Source organism: Rhinolophus sinicus, chromosome 13 (genome assembly GCF_057876585.1).
Source record: "Rhinolophus sinicus isolate RSI-liver-muscle chromosome 13, RSI-T2T, whole genome shotgun sequence".
Lineage (NCBI taxonomy): Eukaryota > Metazoa > Chordata > Mammalia > Chiroptera > Rhinolophidae > Rhinolophus > Rhinolophus sinicus.
In genome coordinates, this window is record NC_142513.1 from 56,994,360 (window position 1) to 57,016,659 (window position 22,300).

The 22,300-nt window shown below is 41.5% G+C and overlaps 1 protein-coding gene across 1 annotated transcript in view; it reads left to right on the forward strand.

The window, feature by feature from the left end:
• AGBL1 (AGBL carboxypeptidase 1) overlaps positions 1 to 22,300 on the forward strand; it is a 532,929-nt gene that overhangs the window by 77,983 nt on the left and 432,646 nt on the right. Inside the window, exons 14-16 of the mRNA XM_019726713.3 lie at positions 56 to 143; positions 8,655 to 8,799; positions 18,846 to 18,999. Of these exons, the coding sequence (XP_019582272.3) occupies positions 56 to 143; positions 8,655 to 8,799; positions 18,846 to 18,999 (387 nt within the window). The remainder of the gene's footprint in view (positions 1 to 55; positions 144 to 8,654; positions 8,800 to 18,845; positions 19,000 to 22,300) is intronic.

The following is a 22,300-nucleotide window of genomic DNA, read 5'->3' on the forward strand; positions in this document are numbered from 1 at the left end:
TCTTTGGCCCATTTCTCTTTCCCTGGTGGACTCACCCTACCTTTGTCTTGTGTAGGGATGCAGCCGACTTTGTATTCTGTGAAGGAAGCTCTTCTTGGCAGACCCAGCTGGATACGGACGGGCTATGAAATCTGTTACTACAAGTGAGTTAGAATATTCTTCGTTTCCTTTTCTCTCCTCTTTTCCGTGTTGCTCTCATAAACCTCAGCAGTCTGTACCTGTCTGTCACACGTGGCACTGTCTCAGTGACAAATGTCCTGCCCTTCACAGCAGACGCATGTGAAGTGGTGCTCACAGTAGACCCCAAGAAATAGCTTTTGATTTGCGGAATATGGTGTGTCTTCATGTCAGCACATTAAAAACTTTAGACCTTGTTGGGTGTGAGCAGTTGTACAGACTCGGCCTCTGAGTCGTGCATCAAGCTTTAAGTTCTTTACCTCTTTCCACTTTGTTCCCAGTGAACAAATTGTCTGAGGCATCCTGGAGTATTCTAATCCATCCTGTGCTTCAGTTTTCCAAAGTAGATAAGGGTGAATATGTGATAAATAAATACACATTAGTAACTGTTTCTCCACAGTAAGGTGATTTTTTCTTTTGATGAAATAAAAGAGAGAAGGTCTTCAGAATTCATCTTCAAAACCTTGTCAATAGCCAGTTTCATCAGTTGATCCTGTCAAATTGTAGTAAAATTTAAATTATCCATATCTTTTGATAAAAGAAATCCAGACCCACAAATTGCTTATTTGTGCATTTTTAATGGAAAATAAGGTACAAATTCATAAGACAAGGGAGGATAAGAATTGTTGTAACAGGTCGAAAATATATAATTATTAGCTCATTGCTAGTTTTTAATAAAAACTGATAGGCTAGTACTTATTTTCTTGGATAAAGTAAGTCTTTTTCTGAGATGACACGAGGCCCCTTAAAAACGAATCAGACATTTTAGAGTTTAGGTTGTTACCAATATCAAAAAGAAATGCCCTTATGCCTCTTGGCTTTTGAGACTGAGGACAGAAGCATTGATAGATAGAAAAGGTCAAGAATTTTGTTTCTCTATCAGACAAAAGGCAGAAATCACCGTAGAGATAACCGTCATCTACAAAACACAGAGCTGGGCTAACAGTTTCTAATAAAAGAGTTGACAGTCTTCAGTCCTTGACGTATTAGAGTTTGGACCTGGCTGGTATTTTCATTATATTCTTCAGAACAATAGCAAAATATTGCAATTTTGTTGGTTTTCCATTCACCTATGTAGCAATTACTCTCTGGCCCATCTATCTAGAGACTCTCAAGATCTTTCTATGGTCCAAAGAGATTTAGACTCAAAAATCACCTCAAGGGAATAGAGGCCACAGCTACAGGGAAACATAATGAAAGCCTTAATTTGAACCTTGGTTTGTCAAGAATAACTTTTATTGTCGTCTGAAAATAGTAACCTAAATAAACATGAAAGACCCAGCTTGCAGCCGGCTTGGATCTGGAACTTTGTAAGAGACTAGACAAGAATAGTATCCATGAAGCATCCTCTCCCAGTGGGGTATAGCTTTCCCTGGAGGCTCCCCCTCTTGCAGGTGGAGAATAAGGAGCAGGTTTAAGGGGACCAAGCATCTGCCAAAAGGAGAAGGAAGGAGCCACATCTGAAAGCACAGCCTGGCCTAAGGAAAGCCAGTGTTAATGTTAATAGCTTTTAGATTCATTAACAAGACAGTTGTTCTGTGATTAAAGAGGAGCAGAGGGGTAACAGAGAAACCATGAATGTATAATGTAATTCAGTTTTCGTATTCCAGCCATGAATCCAACAGAGATAAATGGATAAGCTAGCTACATTGTAGTGTAGTTTGTTTTACAATTATCCACGTTATGTTAATATGTTTCCAATAATGTGATCTAAAAACAGAATAGATGCGGGTATCTCTGTTCCACCACAAAGCAGAGCACCTCTCTATTGTAGAAGGCCTTGGAGTATACAGTATATGTCTTTCTTTTTAGCTATTCACAATCTTGGAGTTGATCTGCTTTAGAAGATTTCTTTGCTTCATCGCTGCCTTGATACTCTCTGGTGTATTAATTGGGAAAACTTTACCTCCTCTTTCTTTGACTTCAGCATGTTATCAGGAACTCGGAAGCTCTATTTCTGTTATGCTGTTAAATTCCCAGATTTAGTGCCGTGCTGCAAAGGGAGTGCCAGGGTGTTCACTGTGGAGAGAACCATGACCATAGTTCCCAAGTATATATATATGGAAGGGTGAAAGCAAAAAGAGACTCAGAAGGAATGGAATATTCATTTCTTCAAAAAGTGACAGCAATAGTGATCTTTTAAGGAGGCAGGCTGACTGTTTTGTGGATTCTATTGTCATCAATTAGAAGGTAGCTTTCAAACTATGTTAATAAATTTATGCATATACTTCTAATATAGATTTGTCTGTAAATTATTTTAGTTAATATGACTGTATTATACTAATGTATTGCATGCATTAGAAAACATGCAAAAGGTTAAGAATTTTAAGTCATGAGAAAAAAATGAAACAAGTAATTTTAACTGTCTACCTAATTGTTAGACAGTTGACCCTTGAACAATGCAGGGGTTAGGGGTGCTGATCCCCCAACACCCCACCCCCACCGTCAGAAACCCACATATAACTTTTGATTCCTACAAAGCTTAACTACTGATAGCCTACTGTTGACCAGAAGCTTTACCAATAACGTAAACAGTCGGTTAACATATTTTATATGTATTATATACTGTATTCTTACAATAAAGTAAGCTAGGGAGTTAAGAACAGAATAAGGATGAGAAAAATACATTTAAAGTATTTATGGGAAAAAAATCCATGTGTAAGTGGACCCACACAGTCCAAATCCATGTTGTTCAAGGGTCAACTGTATTTTTGTACCATTGATAACTCAGGGCATACTATACCCTTAGCGTTGACCATAAAGAAATATAGTGTAAATAGTCTTTTGGATAATTTTGAAATTTTTTGGCTAATTTCCCAGATCTGATTAGATTATTTATACACAAAAAAGAATTCTTAAGAGCTAGTATTAAGAGTAGGAAGGAGTCCATATCCATTCTTCCTTTTTCTTGGTCATTTCTGCTTCAAATCTAATACTGTTGTCGTTCTGTGGCTTCTCAGCAAAATTAAAAACAAAAAACCCAAGCTAATTGTCTATATTGTGAGGTTTAGTTTAATTTCGATAATATCGGTGAATCCACTCAACTCGGCTTCTGCAGACTTGCATACTTTGCCAGAAGCTGAAAGCTGGTGAGCTATGCCTACTTCTCCCTCAGGAACCCTCTTATCCAGCAATCGATACTTAACTACCTGACATGTGAAAACCAGAGATGTAAAATGGAAGGTATCTTTCGTATTCCAGCCCCGGGATACAACAGAGGAGTGTGGATAAGGTTGCTGTATCGGCACCTAGTGTGTTTTATAATTATTCACCACATTTGATTGACTTGGAGTGCATAGGGCAGTGTTGTCAACCCTCAGGTTAAACCTTAGGTAACCTAATTCCTTTCTTTTTTTTAAATTTATTTTTTAAATTTATTGGGGTGACAATTGTTAGTAAAATTACATAGATTTCAGGTGTACAATTCTGTATTACATCATCTATAAATCCCATTGTGTGTTCACCACCCAGAGTCAGTTCTCCTTCCATCACCATATATTTGATCCCCCTTACCCTCATCTCCCACCCCCCACCCCCCTTCCCCCCTTCCCCTCTGAAAACCACTAAACTAAGTCAGACAGAAAAAGCAGAGAACCATGTGATTTCACTGATATGTGGTATATAAACCAAAGACAACAAAAGAACAAGACAAACAAATGAGAAACAGAAACTCATAGACACAGACAATAGTTTACTAATTCCGTTCTTACTACCTAGATCCGAATAAATTTAAAGAGAAACTCTAATGCTCCCTCCCTGTGATCAGTCACCCCTCTTGGCCCTCCCCCGAGTACCTCCTTCCCCTGCCCCCCCCCCGACCCCCCCCCCCCCCCCCCCCCCCCCCCCCGCTATGGGACACCCTGTCCCAACCACTTTGCAGACCACCAGGCCAGAAAATAAAAAGTGATTCTGAGAGGGAAGAGCATGAAGGGGCAGACCCATTTTTTCACGCCTCCTATAAAAGTAAGCAAGGACGCTCTTGGTTTCTGCCTTATTTACTTCCCTGCGGTCTGCAGCCTCACACCTTTCTCTCCCCGCTCTGGGCTACAGTAATTTTGCTGCCGAAGGGCAGGGGAGGGGGAAGCTGCACGCTGGCAGTGGCCATGTAATACACCACGGCTGATGTCTTCTGACATTTATCTCCGCTTGTGAGAGGAGATGGAACAGCTCACTCATGAAGATGGATGTCACACAAGAGCTCTGCCGTCATGCATCCTTCCGAGGGGGTCTCAGGAGAGAGACGGGGGATTATAGAGCATATTAGAAGCTTCGCAGACACAGAGAAGCCTGGTGACTTGTCTGCCCTGCCTTACCAGATCCTGTTAAGTGAGATGATGCCACTTGTAGAACAGAGCCATCGTCCTTATAAGATTATCTCATTTGCTCTCTCTCTCTCAGCATTTGCTTATTTCATGCCCACACAGAGAAGAAGAATGACTTCCCAGCATATTTTTAAGTACAAATGAAAATGGATTGAATTCATAACTATGCATTTGTGTACTTTGCTCCTTGCTTCATTGAAGGCTTTATGATTATAAACAGGCGGATCCTTCCGAAGATAAATGGATCAGGGAATAGAAAAGCAAAGAGATGCTTTTAGCTGACGAATGGCTGGATCTATCTCACCTCGGGTCATGGACCCACGATGACCTAGCTAGGATCCAGCAAATCTGAGAGCTCACCTGATTTCACCAGACTTCTTCTTTCTTGAGGAGCTAAAGTGTTTGGAATCACACTTCTGCCACTTGTTAATGGTGTGACTGTGGGCGACTTATTCCAGCCTCTCTCTACCTCAGATTCCACATCTGTAAAAGGGGGCTAATAATAGCATCAACCTGTTAGACCGACGCATATTCTGAAAATGAAATGAGCTGTGAGAAAGCCCGTGGAAAGCTTGAAACAGTGCCTGGTGCAAAGTCTGTGTTCATGAATGTTAGCAATTATTATCAATAATGAGTAGATACATCTTCCATCAAATACAATGGCATAAAGAATCATGGCGGTATGGGCCATTTTCACTGGCCCTTATCTGGATTTACATTCCTCCTGTTACTGTTAAGTTGATAGCAGGTCCTGATTTGTGAAGACCAAACCTTCAAATTCATACTTGATGAATTGGGCCAAAAAAACCCTCTTGTTTTTAATCCATTCCTAAGAAATAGGTGATAGAATTTTTTAAAATCTTGGTTTTGAAGTGAGCCCACACCTCAGATTGAATCCTGCTTACGATGCCTGTGGTATGGAGTTACTCCAGACACTTAACATCTGTGATCCCCATTTTCCCCATCTGTAGAGTGTATATAATAATACTCACCCTGAAAAGAGATAATTAGGATTAGAGATAAAATATGTTAAGTATCCTAAATATTACTGCCGTAGGCCCATTTATTCTGCAAAGTTTAGCTGAAGAGCTGCTAAGTTTAGGTGTTGTGCCACGCAGGAAGGTACACAAATGAGTCGGCATGACCCTGCCAGAAAGCGTTGGCAGGGAGGGAGACACCCGTGGAATAATGCTATAAAAGGGCCGATATCATGGAAGGCTTCCTGGAGGAGGAAACATTTGAGTTGAGTCTTGAAGAAAGAAGAGGACAGGGCTGAATGAAAAGGAAGGAAAGGGTTTTCTACACAAAGGAAGAACATGGGAACCATTTGAAATAGAAAGGATGAATGTTACTGCCTTGCAAACACCCCTCAATATGGTCACCAATATGTTCCCAATAATTGGGAAAACTGAAAATAATATGTTGATGGGATCTCAGTTTGTCGTGAACAAACGGAATTGTAGCAAGCCAAGTGCTTCACTTTAGGGAAATCACAAGCATTCCGCCTTGAAGAAGGGGGTCTTACGGAAGGTTAAAGGTCTCCGAAAAGGAACGTTTCCTAATGGTAGAATCATTTCCTGGATCCTCCATGGGGATGCCTGACGTTTGTTGTAGGTTCAGCTAGAATTTAAACCCCAGACTAGGGTGGTAACTGAATCTCTTTTAGCTAAAACTCGTCCTGAATGAGGTGATACCCATTTTTCTTAAATTCCAGCAGTCTGCAACCATCCTGGGAAGGCATATCAGTGGGAAGCTTTTACTGTTGCCCATGAGAATCTTGTCCGGCAAGTTATAGCAGAGGTGTGTGTGTGTGTGTGCGCGTGCACGCGTGCTGGGGGTGTGAGAAAGTAGATTCATATAGCTCAAACGACCATTCGAATCCCTTACACGTCCCTTAAATCACTATGGCCTGGGCCCACAGATGCTCAAAAGCTAAGAATGACCCCGTTTTATTTTGCTGTTCCTTCCCTGGAGTTTGGTTTGAGTGGCAGGTAAAGCACAGGGACGGGGGTGGTTTCACAGTCCCCTTTCCTTGCTCTGTCTTGATCTCCTCAGTGACTGGGGAAGAAAGTTTGAGTCTGCGGCGTGTGAATGCGCCTGTGACTTCAGCGTGCTCAGTAGTACAATAGGAAACTTAAAAAGAGGCAAAGCTCATGTGAAATGAGACCACCCCCCCTCGCCCTCAGGGGCACCTGTTAATCTTGAGGAAAGGTGCCCTCCATTATCGGTAGGTCAAGAGCTTTGTGATGGTGTATTTCCACCTGCCTTTACATTCAGGTTGGGGTGTGTGTGTGTATTCCCATGCTCATACACGTAAGCTTCCGGGTGAAGCTCTCTCCCACGCTTTGATCGATCGTCTAAATTTTGACCCTTTTGACCAGCTCTTTTCATTCCGGTTCGCTCTTCCATTGTCAAAAGGTGTGATTGATTTATAGGTTCAGCTCAGTGCAAACTGAACGTGTATTTGCAAGGGAGCCTGTATGAGTGAAATCAGAAAGAGAATAAAAGATAGAGCACAGGTGGCTGGCGTGCTTTCTGAGCTACCATCGGCTTCATTACATGCTTTCTAATAACTAGAGCGTTGGATCAGGGGAGGCTGTAGAACTTGGGGGAAATTTGGAAACAGTGGACTCAATGACGTATTGAGATTCAGATGGCTCCACGGGCAAAGATGCATTTTGGAGTTTCTAGTCCTGTAGTCACAAAGGAAATGGGTGCTAGTCATGTGATGTTGAAAAGCTGGGTGGGGTAATCACTTGGGGCTCACATCATTAGGGGGTATCCTTCTTTCTCTAGAATGACCAAGGCTCTAGGCTGCCATGTTGGAAGAAACTGAGGCAAGAGAAATGTACCAGGCCACAGTCTGTGGGACTGCCAGGTTCTCTTACTCCCATTTCTACTTTTATAAGTATATAAAACCCGCACAAAACCACAAGAATCTAGACAGTAGATTTTCTCTTTTTTTCCTTTTTTGCTTTGGTGGGTGTAGCATGAAGGGAGCCAAAAGGCAGAAAAAAATAACCCATTTTTTTTTTTTTTTAAAGTTTTGCAAGAACACATGGAGTAATTATCTGCTATTTCTGTCCTCTCCCCGCCCTTTCCCCCAATAAAACCCCAAAGCGCAGTGGACAAGCCAACATTGTATTGTAAATCTTCAAAGGTGGAATGACATCTTTTGGTGTCCGGGTGTGTTTTACCTGATAACGCAGCCTTGATGGTAACTTTTCTCAGGAAAGCCTGCAGCTGTCTCAGCATCAGCAGGCCAGGCAAGAGCGTGGCTGGCAGCATGTGGGGAAAATACTGTTTGGAATGTACTTGTGGGGACAATTTACTTTGATACTGTTCTCTGGACTCTCAAAATTGGTTGTTCTCCTTGGACAAAGGAAAATGCACACTCTCAAGCTATAAGAAGCTGAACCACATTTGGGGTGAGAAATGTATTCCTTTGGGAGGAAAGTACTGTGTAGTGGAAAGAACCAAGACTTGGCAGACAGATCTGGGTTCGAGTCCTGTATTGACCACTTACTAGCGTTGCGACCTTTGACGAATTAGTTTTTCTAAGCCTTTGTTTCTTCATCTACACAATGGGGTTGTTCCAATGATAACACAAGATGGCGTATGTTAAGTTTTGAGTTGGAACTCAGCATATATTGGTGATTGCTAATAAGCCCCCATGGCAGGTGGAAGAGAAAGGAGAAGCTGTATTTTGTGATCTAGGGGGAGGCAGAGGTTTTGTTTTATTGTTTTTTTTTTTGGGGGGGGGAATATTTGGGGAATAAAGTGTACGTTTGCAGATTTGGGGAATAAAGTGTACGTTTGCAATAGAATCCCAAGAGAAACCGAATCATTCACGTTTTCCTCCATTTTCTACCTCAGTGACTCTAAAGCCTCATTTTCAGACACAGCAAGAAAGGGCGTGTGTCGTATATGCCACAGTTGGGAGACAGCTGCACCAGTCTAGGCATTGCCGATTTGGCTCATGCCCCGGCAGTGAGCTCACTTGTACAGTCCTCTCTTTTCTAAATTTCACCCACAAAGCGTTTCGAGTGAGCGTTTTGCCAGTATGTAACGCGAGAGGCATACAGCCCCTAGGACCCTAAATGTCTGTTTCCTCCACCTGTCACTCACTCTCCCCTTTTCTTCTTCCTCTTTTAGAAATCATTACCGCCAGAGTGCAGCTGTCGCAGGGGGAGCACCCAGGACGTGTTACTACACCCTCACCTTTGCTGTCACCTTCCCGCACAGCGAGGATGTCTGCTACCTAGCCTACCACTATCCCTACACCTACACCACCCTCATGGTAACTTCCTCTGTACAGCATTACCCAAGCGGGATTAGAGGGGCTCTCTGAGGTGGTCCTGGACATCATCAGGACACTCTGATCCTAAGGGACCCAGGCTTTGTTGTCACTGATTTGATGGTTTTCTGTTGGTCCCTTGAACAGAGCACGAGGCTGAGGTCACGACATTCTAAAGGCCCCAATGGCATGCGGTCTCCTCATTGGTGGGTTGAGGGTAGGAGGCGGGACATTTCTTAGGGGCTTTATCTTCAAGGAGACCTCGAGTTAAACGTGAAGTAGTGAGATTGGAGGGAGGTCCTCCAGTTGAAATGGGGTCCAAGTGTAAGGTAGGCTGAGGTGCCAAGTGAAGGGGTGGAGACTCATTGAGAGGAGTAAAGCAGAAAGCAGGAAGGTGAAGCTTGGAAAACCTCCCTGAGTCCGTGAGCAAGCAACCACTTCAGCTTTTCCGGTTGTTCCCATGGCCATGGGCTGGAGGTGCAGATAAGAAGAATAAAACACTGAGTTACTGCAATGAGGGCCTTGATCTTGTTATGAGAGGCGCGTGGGGCACGTCAGGCCAAACTTGAAGTTACCATTCTGTGTGCTATCAGGCCCTACAAAAGGTTCATGAGACAAATTTTAACTAACGGCTTAAACCATGCCATCTTCTGTCATTTGCAACAGCTGGCAAACCATCCAGCTGCATCTTCTGTAAAGCACTTTCCTCCTCTATGTGAATGCACAGTGTTATTAGCATATTTATAATACTGTGTGTGTATATGAGGGTATAGGTCACTCACCCTGAAGGAAGAGCTTTTTCATTTTAAGTCTGTGATAAGGAGCGGGAAAAGATAATATCCAAGAGCATCTTTACCTTCAAAAGGAATGTTCAGGTATAAACGCATTTCTTTCCCCCCAATCGAGAAGGCAGATCCTAAACCACTTGGCTAACTGCTTCCTGGAAATACGTCTGCCCTTCTCACCATATGTTGTCTTGCCGAAAGAGAGATTTTTACTGTTTTCCAGATTGCAGAAGATACACAACTAGTATTATTTGTGTATCGCAGTTATAGATCTCAAGAAGTTAGTCCAAGAAATGTGCCTCACGAGTGAGGCTGAAACAAGCTGTGTTTGTTGTAAAACATGCTTCTTGCCTTTAGGGACTCAGAAGAGGCAAGATTCATAATTCCCTCCCACAGCTGTTCTTGTCTCACCTGTGAAACATGGTACGTGAAAGTCTGCTGGGGGAGCAGGTTCCTTTGTGAATGCGTGTTGACCTTTTCCGTGGGGGTATCATCCAGGCAGGGGGCCTCCAAGCTGATCAGGAGTCTGAAACTCTTTCAGCCAGGCCTGGACTCCATCCGTGTTCTTACTCTGAATTTCAGACTTTGAATCAGCTTGTAGGCACTTAGCCAGAACCCACCAGAACATCTTGGGATAAGAATGGGACCATGTTTGGGGAACAGCGTGTGCAGCTAAATTCCATCCATGGTACTCAGCATTATTGACCCCATTCATGAGTTAATGGCTTGAACTCAACCGTCAGAGACTATATAGTCACACAACTCGGTCACTACACGTATGCCTACAAATGGACTGCATTGTATGTCATAGCGTGTGCCCCTGGGAGCCACTTACCTTTTGTCTTCTTGTCAGACCAGCACACAGGGTTGAAAGTTCATAATCAACAATGGCTTCGGAGCCACTGGGGTCAGTGGGGGGATAATTTCATCTTGATGGGGACAAAAACACGAGGAAAGAGGACTCCTTCCCCCAGGCCTCACTGAGACAGAAAGAAAAGTCTTATTGACTGGTTCTCTTTGGCTTGTTACTTAGCCTGTGGACTGTGAATCTCTTCCCACTAGGAGAGTTTGAGGAGAGTTAATCAGAAAGAGAGATGAGAAAGGGGGTACCATTTCATTTCTCCTAAATGAGTAGGACAGAGTAAGAAAGACAGTTTGTTACTTGAAAGTGAAAAATGCATATATTCAGTTATAGGTTTTATGGGTCCAGTAATGTACAGTCTGGGCCTCTCTAGCTTTAAGACAAGAATGGACTCTGTGACTTCTTCTAAAACACTCTTCCTCCCATCATGGACAGAATGAATACATGCTATAATGCATACTAGTCATTTTTATTTCGGGACATGTCCTAAGGAGAAACAGTTTTTCTTCCAACAGATCAGTGATACATTAAATGTGAATGAGACCCCAAGGGCGGTATTAACTGTACGATACTTGGGGTTTATACAGAGGGGTAGAAAAATACATTTCTATGTGGAGGTCACAATTTGTAACTCTCTTGTAACATGGATTATGTTTAATAATTACGGCATTTTTATAGCAGAGGGCATATAATGTGGGATGTTTCTCAACATGAATATAGTTTTGCAACTTAAAAATTTTTATTCTCTTATAATAAGAGAATTAGTATTTTTTTTTTTCAAATTGATATCTTCCAGATGCTTGCCAGCACTGTGTTGGATAATTATCCAAATTAGAGTATTAAAATAAAGCTGAAGGAAAGAAATGCAATCTTACTATAATTATGAAGCAAGCAAAAGTTCTATTGTAATCATCCATATTAAGCCATCAGTAATTGCAATAATTCTTAAAGTGTTGTTAGCAATACTTGTTAAAGTATTTGGATTGTGTTGTGCATTGTCCCTGGGAAGCCAGTAGTATTGGTTGAAACTAGGACCCCAAGAGAGTTTCTGATGGACATTTTAGAGGTTAACAAAATGGGATCTCACGGAGAACTTTTTTTTTTTTTTTAATATATTTTTTAAATTTATTGGGGCGACAATTGTTAGTAAAGTTACATAGATTTCAGGTGTACAATTCTGTATTACATCATCTATAAATTCCATTGTGTGTTCACCACCCAGAGTCAGTTCTCCTTCCATCACCATATATTTGATCCCCCTTACCCTCATCTCCCATGCCCCACCCCTCTTACCCTCTGGTAGCCACCAAACCATTGTCTGTGTCTATGAGTTTCTGTTTCTCATTTGTTTGTCTTGTTCTTTTGTTGTTTTTGGTTTATATACCACCTATCAGTGAAATCACATGGTTCTCTGCTGGAGAACTTTTAACTGTATGAGTCGGCATGAGACAAGAAAAGTCATCGTAAATAGGAGCCATCTGTTGGGATGGCATAAAGACCTTAAAGGGTAGAGAAGGGTTTTTCACCAGACTTATATCCCTACTGTGGTAGATGCAGCCACTGTTAGCTTTGGAGATGAAATGGTGTGTGGTGTCGGGAAAGGGGGAGAGAGGGAGAGGGAAAGGGAGAGAAAGGAGAGAATTAGAACGCTGTATGCACAGTCTCTCATAAAGGGCTCCGAATAAATAAAGAGTTTAAAATGTGTCAAGCGGGAAGTGTTGACTCACCAGTGGCAGATGAAAGGTGCAGTGAGTACATCATAAACCAGTGCTGTCACGGAATCAGTGGACAGAGACCTACCCTGGTTTGGGCGCACACAGAAGACAGGCACCAATAAAGGGTCCCGATGTTGGGGTGACATGGCAGGCCATCCCAAAGGCTGTTGGGAAGTGCAGGAATGATGGACCCATGGAACACAGGACCCCTGAATTGCGGGGTATTGCGTGCAATGGAAGAACAGGTTTGGGAGTCAGTCAGACCTGGATTGGAGTCTGAACTCTGTGCTTTCTTGCCGTGTAGTCATGGGCAAGCTACTTAACTTCTCTGTGCCCCAGTGTTCTCCTCTGTAAAAGTGCAAATATAAAAGCAGTTACTACATGGGCTGTTGTGAAGATTAAATTACTTGATACATGGAAAGTTTTAGCTAAGTGTCTGTATCTAGTTAGCCAGACTAGCTGGTAACCACCAGGGCGTTTATTCTGTTTTTACAATGATGATGTGATCATTTTCTCCATTGGACTGATGGGAAGACGCCCATTGCATAATTTAGAATACAATTAAAATTATGTTAAAAATCCAAATAAAGGACAAAAAAGAAGTAAATGCCACTGATGGTTGTAAAAAAAAAAAAAAGTCCAAATAAAGCACTATAAAGAAAGACATACTGATTGTTGTCTTAGGGTGGTTCATTACAATTATTTTTTCTTTACTCTTTTCCAAGTCATCAGCAGTATGTATAACTTCATTTATTTTTAATGGAAAAAGGATATTAAAATCATCTCTTCTTTGGAATCAGCAGATCTGTGCGTAGACACCTAGAGACTACTTATTTCTCTCACTTCTTAAAGTAAGTCCGTGGAACAGAGGGAGAGAGGTATTGGCAGACTGAGGCAGTTTGAGGAAACTCATTACCACCCGCGTAGGCAGGTTCTGTTGCTTTTATTTAGTTTAAAGGTGTCATTTGTTCCTCTCTTGTGATGAGGAGCCGTCATTGCTCCGATGGGTGTATTTAAGTGACACCTGAGAACGAGGCAGTGTACAAATAAAATAGGCCATCTCCTTAGGGGTAAGCTTTCTTCTGAATTCGGGGGACGGCGAGTGTAGCCAATTAGGGATTGACACTAAGAAACGATTTCCAAGTGTGTAGTGCTTCTCACTTTGTCAGTAGCCATGAGCCGGGTACGCTGCTGAGGTCAAAAGCAGCCTTTTAAGGAAGTTTTAAGGGAACAAACAGTTAATAAGGGGGTGGGGGGTAGGAAACTGTGGAGAAGCAGCATTTGAGGCTGCAGGTGAGGTTATCAGCCTGATACCTTTCACGAACAGGTAGAATTTTCTTTGGTGAAGACAACCTCTCTGGGGGTTTCCATAATTGCTTTGAACTCATTCCCGTATTTGTAAAGAAACCCACCCACGTGGCTTCTGCAGGGTTGTCATTTCAGTTGGTTCTTGGTGCGTACATTCAGGGACCCTGCTTCTCTCATCAGTGACCCCCGTTAGATGTGGCCTCACTGGACCAGAGATGGGAGCGTTCACCGAAAAATCGTTTTCAGGAGAACAATGCAAAGCCGTTTTTGCAAAAGGAAATCCAACAGAAGTTTATCATTGGTTTGCTTCTAGAAGTCTTCTGTTGGACTGGAGTAGGATAGCGCCCTACGTAAAGAGTGGGGGTGTTCCATATTTGGTAGGAGACAGATTGTTCATTGAGGGATGTAGGGAGATGGCAGCATGAACAATTATAGTTTGCAGAACATGAGCTTAAGCTGAAAGGTATTCGGCATTTGTTGAGTTGTATTATTCGTCACAAAATAATGTAATAAAAAATAACAGATCTCATAATAGGAGAAGAAAACTTGCAAACTTTGCTTCCACCTGCATTTGCTTCTAGGGAGCACTTTACAGCAACATGGCCATGGTGATTTTTTTTTTTTTTTTTTTTTTTTAACTTTTCTCTCCTAGCTAATTGTGCTTAATGACTTCTGTAGACAAACCTGCCTCTTCCAATATCTGATTCACAAAACCTAGATTTCAGGTTATTTTTTCGTTTTTTTTTTTTTTAAAGATTTGGTGTCAGACAAGAAAGAGCTGTGGCCTGTTTGTAACTTGGTGACATCACAGAATGGTGGTCAGTGTTTTTCTTGAGAAGGCTCTCCACCCAGCCCCCGGCCCCCCAACCCATTGCCGCCCCTTGAATAAGGACCCTTGTAGCCATGCTAAAATGTGCAAAAGATAGCTAGATGGCAAAAAACAAACCATACGGAAACAATTCAGCAAAGACAGCGTTTCCCAGAGCATGTCCGTCAGCATTCCAGGGTCTTGGAGATCTCGAGAGAAAAACTGTGTGCTACATTTTTCTTCTAAGACTTCACAATGCATACTGGCCTATTAAAAGAGTCTGAAAAATTCTGCAGCCATGAAAACGTTTTTATTTTCGTCAACTCACCATGTTCCAAGTGCTTTGGCTGTGAATTTCTCGCCCATCCACCAGCTCTTAAGTAACATCCTATAGAATACGTGTTGGGAAATGCTGTAGGAAAGAATATTGTTTTCCTAGTTTAGGGGGCCTAGAACCTTAATAGGAATTGCGAGGCAGGGTCCATTCAGTCTGGATTTTAATAATAAATGATACCGGGAGCAGCTTTCACCCAGAATTTTATGGAAGTGATTAAAATAATTGATTACTATCACAGAGAGTATCATCTAAATCTAGCACCATCTTCATTCTCTTAACTAAGGTGCTGGGAATTTTCTTAACCAGGATGGCAACATGCAGCTGACGTTCTGATTGGGACATTTCCATTCTTATCCGATGTCATCTCTCCCAGGATACCAGACGTCCACTTCTTTTATCATGGCTTTAATTACACTGATTTAACATTGATTTTTCTCTTTAATACACGAATTTATTCAGTGAGCTTCTTTTAGGAGGATGTTTTTCTATTTCCAAATGGTTTTCTTTTTGCTGTTTTTTTTTAAACCATTTTTACTTAAGTTTAACTTTATTTAATTGTTGTTAGAAAATGTGGTTTGTACAATATCTGCTTTTATCTGAAAATTTATTGAGTTTTTTTTATAGCCCTGTATATGATTAATTTTTGTAACAGTTCCATGGATGTTTGGGGGGGAAAAAAGGATATTCTTTATGCAGTTTGACATATATCTATAAAAAACAATATTGTTCAAATACACTATATCATTATTTTTGAGGAATTGATTTATTTAAGACTGAGTTACTGTCTTAACGTCTCCCACTCCGAGTACAGTTATTTCCCCTTCTCCCATTTTGGCATTGCATACTTCAATCCTGTGTTATTTGATTCTTAAGATTTATGAGTTTTATATGTTTGTTGTGAATTGTGCCCTTTATCAGAATAAGATGTTTAAATCCCATTTAATGTACTTGTGCTTGAATATGACTGTCATATATTACTATTGCCATGCCTGCTTTAATTTATGTTTGTGTAATCCTTTAGTTTTCATATTTCTCTTTTAAGACATTTTAGTAGAGGCAAACAATAAAGAGATCATGAAGGCATGTTTTTATATACATCATGCTTCCCCTCACCCTCTTTTTAAAAGTACCTCTGGTATACCACATGCAGTGAGATTTTAAAAAACGAATCTGGAAGATTTTGTCATTTAATAAGGATGTTTCACCTATTTATACTTATAGCAATTTTTGGTGTACTTCTATCATTTTTATTTCATGCTATTTTCATGCGTCATTGCCCCTTCTTTCCTTCTTTCCTTTCTTCCTTCCTTCCTTCCTTCCTTCCTTCCTTCCTTCCTTCCTTCCTTTCTTCCTTCCTTCCTTCCTTCCTTCTCTCCTCCTCCTCCCCCCCTCCTCTTCTCTCTCTCTCTCTCTCTCACACACACAAAAAATGGACCAATCATATTTTCTTTGATTTTTGCTTTTCCCTAAGTGTTTATAATTCTACTAGTACTTTCCTTTTACTTCTTAAAAACATACCTGAACCTATATTTCTCCATTCATAATATCAGTTAAAATTAAGGGTTTCCAGTGTGACTTTTTGTATACAGTATATGCCTAAATTATAGTAGCCATTGAATGATGTAGGTAGTGCTATTTTTATACACATTCTAGAGATGAGAAAATTGAGTCACGTAGAGGTGAAGTACAGAATTTGCATAACTTTTCCAGAATCCATAGCCAAATTGGAACGGCAGTTCTCCCTAAAGAATATATATATATTTTTATGATTGTCTCATGTCGTAATCATGTTTTCAATAGCTATTTAGACTTAAACCTTGTTTAACTGGACGGTCCTTTTATCTTGTTCTTTAGTTTGATTTTGGAGCAGTTGAAGTATGTCTTCAAGTTACTGTTCCCAGTAAAGATAAGGTGATATGTTTTCTGAATTCTTGCATAGTTGAGCATGTATGTTACAATTGCTCATGAAGGAAAAAATCGGCCGTGTATAGATTTACTGGATTATAATCCTTTCTATTTTCAAACTGTTATCAATAATTCATTTCCTCTGGCATCTAGAAAGAAGTATGACCCAAAAATGTTTTGTGTACATATATATGTGTACGTGTATAGGTTTATCTACACACACACACATACACACACACACACACACACACACACACACTCACTTTTTAAAAATAACCTTAATTGTAGACTGCCACCCCTTTCTGCTTAGAAAGGAGCCGTGGTGTTGGGTTGAGGTTGGCCATCAAATGCACAAGACTAGGCTTCATCCAGAACCAGATCATCCTTGAGAAAGGACGCAGGGCAGGCAACGATACTGCATGCGTGGGACAGGCTCAGTAAGGATCTCTGGACTCCAGGCACACCTTCCTTTGTCCTGGTCACTCTTCACTAGGCGCACGTCTGGTCCTGGGACATAAGCTGATCTCAGCTAGAAAGCCGGCAGCTCTGGGGTTTCTTCAGCTTCTGTACTTTGCTAGTGATGTAGGCCCTTTGGTTCTGTGTGCTTGTGCACAGTGAGTGAGCCGCCTGTCTCTGCAGCGGCATGAGACTGCCTCCCAGTCTCCAGAGCAGGTGCATCTCAACAGTACCTGGCACTCATTACTCCTCAACTCTGAGAGTGAAGTACGTGCAAAGTTTGGTTGAACACATGCACCTCAGGCAACTTCTCATCTCGAATCTGGGATAGACATGCTCCTTACAATTCCCGTACTTAGTATTGTGTCCAAAGCTGGCTCCCAGAAACGTCAGAAGAACCTGTTTCTAAGACACACCTGAGTGTGCTGCTTACCTTGGTGTGATAGGCAGAATAATGCGCCCCCCGCCCCAAGATGCTCACACCCTAATCCTTGGAAACTATGAAGATATTACTCTGCATCTTGACATCTTTGCAGATGTGATTCAGTGAAGCATCTTGAGATGGGGAGATTATCCTGGCTTATTGTGTTGGGTCATATTTCTTGGTCTTTGAACCCCTTCCTCCATCTTCAAAGCCAGCGGTGGTGGCCTGAGTCGTCGTGCTGTCATCTCTCTCTGGTTCTTTGCCACTGGGTGAAATGCTCTACTTTTAAGCACTGTTGATTGGCTTGGTCCCCACTGGATAATGCGGGATAATCTCCCATCTCAAGTAGACCTTAGTCTTCAACATACCTGCCAAGTCTCTTGTGCCACGTGAGGTCACGTACTCACAGGTTGTGACAATAAGGGCACGGCACCTTTGGGTGAGCCAGTCTACTGCCTGCCACTTCTGAAGTTGATCCTTTTTACACGTCAGCTCCTTCTACCTTTTGAGGACACTTCTCACCTCTCCAGAATATATTTTATGACGACTTTATAAACATTTACATAAAATTTGTTTTTGCATGTATCTAGTAGGCTTCTTATTTGTTAAGAAAAACAAGGTGGGCAGCTCCTTGGCCCTGTTCAAACCTACTTGATTGTGGCACAAACTTGAGATATTCAGGCAAAGGAATAATTTCTGTGGACTGATGTCCTTGGGCTGGACAGAGTCAGCTCCTGCTGACATCCCAGTGTCACTGTCGTCAGGGTATGGAGGGCCGGTGGGAGGAAATTTCTGATGAATGAATCCGACTGTTTGGATTAGTGGAAGTATCTTCAGAGGTCTTAAAGATTGTGGGCCAACACTCCCGGTTTCAGTGATTATCCCATTTCTGTATCTTTCTGTGTTTTAAGTGAGTGTTTAAAAAGGGAGAAGGGGTAGGAAAAATCAATTGCTACTAGTTAGTTGTTCTCTGTGCTTGGCTTGCCCATAGCACTGGATCCATAGTTTTCTTCAGTATGCTCACAACTCTCCTTATATTGCTCAGTTTTAAAATACCCTGTGCTGCTGAAGCTCTCTATCCCATGTCCCCAAGTATCCTGGGTAGGCTGTAGCATCACGGTAACCACATTCTGTACGTGCAACAGTGATGAGAAAGATGCTGTATGCCCCTGCCCTCTTGCTTTCAGTGCCCCATGAAAACAAATACTCTATTACTCTGCCACGTTCAGTAATGATAATGATGCTTCCTGTTCTGCCTCACTGAACTTCTCCTAGGTAGTAGGAATAGCCCCGTTTTTAATCACTTAGTGCCTGATACTGGGCAGATTAGGTTAACAAAAATACATCCTAACTATAAGGAGTCACGTGAATGTAAGCTTTGTTGTTGTTTTCTAGTATTGTTATTATCAAAAATATTAATAGTTGATACTTCTGTCTTGTTTCTTCCAGACTCACCTTGATATCCTGGAAAAAAGTGTCAACCCCAAACAGGTTTACTTCCGGCAGGAGGTTCTCTGCCAGACGCTGGGAGGAAATTCCTGTCCGCTGGTAACCATCACAGCCATGCCCGAGTCGGACAGCGCTGACCATCTAGAGCAATTCCGTGAGTAAAATGAGGACCCTATTCTTTGAAGATTTGGTGGTGAGGGGGTGTCCGCCCAGTCTTGGAAGCACTCTGTGCCTTTGAAATCAGAAGTTTCATAAAGGGTTGTGGACTGGTCCATCTTTATAGAAATGCACCCCCAACTCTTGGACTGACCCAAAGGATAAATACTAATGTCACTCGGTTGTTAACGGGAGGAAAAATAAATGACAAACTGTCAGGGAGATGAAATGGCTCGATGGCACTGAGAGCAGTTTACTAGTGACATCACTTCCTCTTCCAAACAGAACTAAGACTCTGAATCACATTTTCCAACCTCTAATCCAGAGACTTTTCTCATTATGATCACTGCTATTGTATTACTCTCAAAGTAAGTCAGAGTTTGGAGAGGAAGGAAGTTGAGTTTTGGAGCCTGGGCTGAGGAATTCCTATGATAACCCGAATGCCCTTTGGATCTGAAGGGCTGATGGTGTAGAGGATCCCTAGCCAAGAACTGTAAGACCAAACCACAACACACACACACACACACACACACACACACACACACACACACACTTTGAATATTAGGGCCTGGAGTGTGACGTACCTGTAACCAGCTAGCTTTTAAAGTTGGCTTCTGATAGAGTTTCAGAGCTTAGACAGGCAAGAAAAACCAAACAGAATAAGCAGTGCTTTGCAATACAGAAACGTTTGGGAGATGAAAGACAGGGGAATAAAAATCCAGGTAATTTATCCCCAGAAGATGGAGCCTTGCCTGATGAAGTGCTAACTGCATTCAGGTGACTCTTTGGCGGATAGGAAATGTAATTTCTCACACCCCGTAGGCATCTGACAATGGGTGCTTAACAACCTGGCTAATCAACAACTGATTATCCCTTCTGAATTAATGAGGCCCCAAAATGTTTTAATGAATAATAAGGGATTTCTCTAAAAATTCTCTTATGTGTTTTATGCGTTTAAGAGCAATTTCTGTCATAGTAATGGAGGCCTTCACTTGCAGATGAGTCGTGCTTGGAGCTAGAGATAGTAATTCTTCCAGTGCCACCTTCATTGAATGATTATTTCTTTAAGAAATCAGATCTATACAACACACCCAAAGGCCAGGCACTAGAGCCCCACTAAAGCGACTCCTACTCTGTAGAGTCAACCCTGAACAGGAGCTCCTTCCCTGCAATCACGGCCAGTCCTCACAACCAGTCAGCCAGAAGGTCAATCCCTCCTATTGAGGTCCCAACAGCAGTCAAGTCTCAACTACCACAGGAGGGCACACACAACCTACACAAGGGACACACCAGCAGTACCGGGCTCTGGTGACCAGGGAGACTGTGCCACAGGGCCCCACAGAACACCTATTACATGAGACTACTCTATTAAGACCAGGAGACACAGCAGCCCTACCTAATACATAGAAACAAACACAGAGAGGCAGCCAAATGGCAAGACAAAGAAACATGTCCCAGATGAAAGAACAGAATAAAGTTCCAAAAACAGAACAAAATGGAGACACGCAATCTACCAGACACAGTGTTCAGCACACTACTTATAAGGATGCTCGGGGATTTCAGTGAGGACTTCAACTAAGACATAGGAAACATAAAAATGGAGACAGAAAACATAAAAAAAAGTCAGAAATGAAGACTACAATAACTGAAATGAAGATTACATTAGAGGGAAACAATAGTAGATCAGATGAAGCAGAGAATCGAATCAGCAATTTGAAAGACAAGGTAGCAGTAAACACCCAATCAGAACAACGAAAAGAAAAAAGAATCCAAAAAAATGAGGATAGTTTAAGGGGCCCCTGGGACAACATCAAGTGTACCAGCATTTGCATCATGGGGGTACCAGAACGAGAAGAAAGAGAGCAACGAATTGAAAACCCATTTGAAGATAACGATGGAAAACTTCCCTAATCTGGTAAAGGAAATAGACATACAAGCCCAGGAAGCACAGAGAGTCCCAAACAAGATGAACCCAGAGGCCCACACCAAGGGACAACATAATTAAAATTCCAAAGGTTAAAGACAAAGAATTTTAAATGCAAGAGAAAAGCAGTTAGTTACCTACAAGGGAGCTTCCATAAAACTGTCAGCTGATTTCTCAACAGAATCTTTGCAGGCCAGAAGGGATTGGCAAGAAATATTCAAGACGATGAAAAGCAAAGACCTACAACCAAGATTACTCTATCCCGCAAAGCTGTCATTTAGAATTGAAGGAAAGATAAAGAGCTTCACAGACAAGGAAAAGCTAAAGGAGTTATCAGCACCAAACCAGTATTATAAGAAATGTTAAAGGGACGTCTTTGAGAAGAAGAAGAAATAAAAATATAAAAATATGAATAATAAAATGGCAATAGCTACAAATGTTTCAACAATTACTTTTGGTGTAAATGGATTAAATGCTCCAATCAAAATCTGGAGTAGCAATACTTATAGCAGGCAAAACAGACTTTAAAACAAAAGCTATAACAAGAGACAAAGAAGGACCCACTTCTGGGTATTTATCTGAAGAGACCCAAAACACTAATTTGAAAAGACATATGCATTCATATGTTCATTGCAGCATGTTTACATAACCAAGAAAGATATGGAAGTAACCTGTGTCCATCAATAGATGAACGGATAAAGAAGAGTGGTACATATATATTAATACAATGGAATATTACTCAGCCATAAGAAGTAATGAAATCTTGCCATTTGCAACAACGTGGATGGACCTAGAGGTTTTATGCTCAGTGAAATAAGTCAGTCAGAGAAAAACAAATAATAGTTTAACTTATATCTGCAGTCTAAAAAGCAAAATAATACAGAAACAGACTCATAGATACAGAGAATGTTTTGAGGGTTGCCAAATGGGAGGGTGGCTGGGAGGTGGGTGAAAATGGGTACGGGATTAAGAAGTACAAATTGGTAGTTACAAAAGTGTCATGGGGATGTAAAGTACAGCACAGGGAATATAGGCAATTATATGGTAATAACTATGTATGGTGTAAGGTGGGTACAAGATTTATTGGGTGGACACTTCATAGGTTATATAAATGTCTAATCACCGTGTTGTACACTTGAAACTAATATAACATTGTATGTCAATTGTAATTAAAAAATAAAAATTATTTTAAAAACACACCACAAAGCGGGTCTGTGTAAGACTGTTTTGCACGTTCCGTTTCTGAATAGGAGCTGAGCCAGACCCCAGAGTATAATTACGACGTCCACCTGTTGCTGCTTTTGCATTTTTGTTGATGCTGACGTTGGTGCTTTTGTTGCTATGATAACTACAGAGATCCTTCTTACTTCAAAGA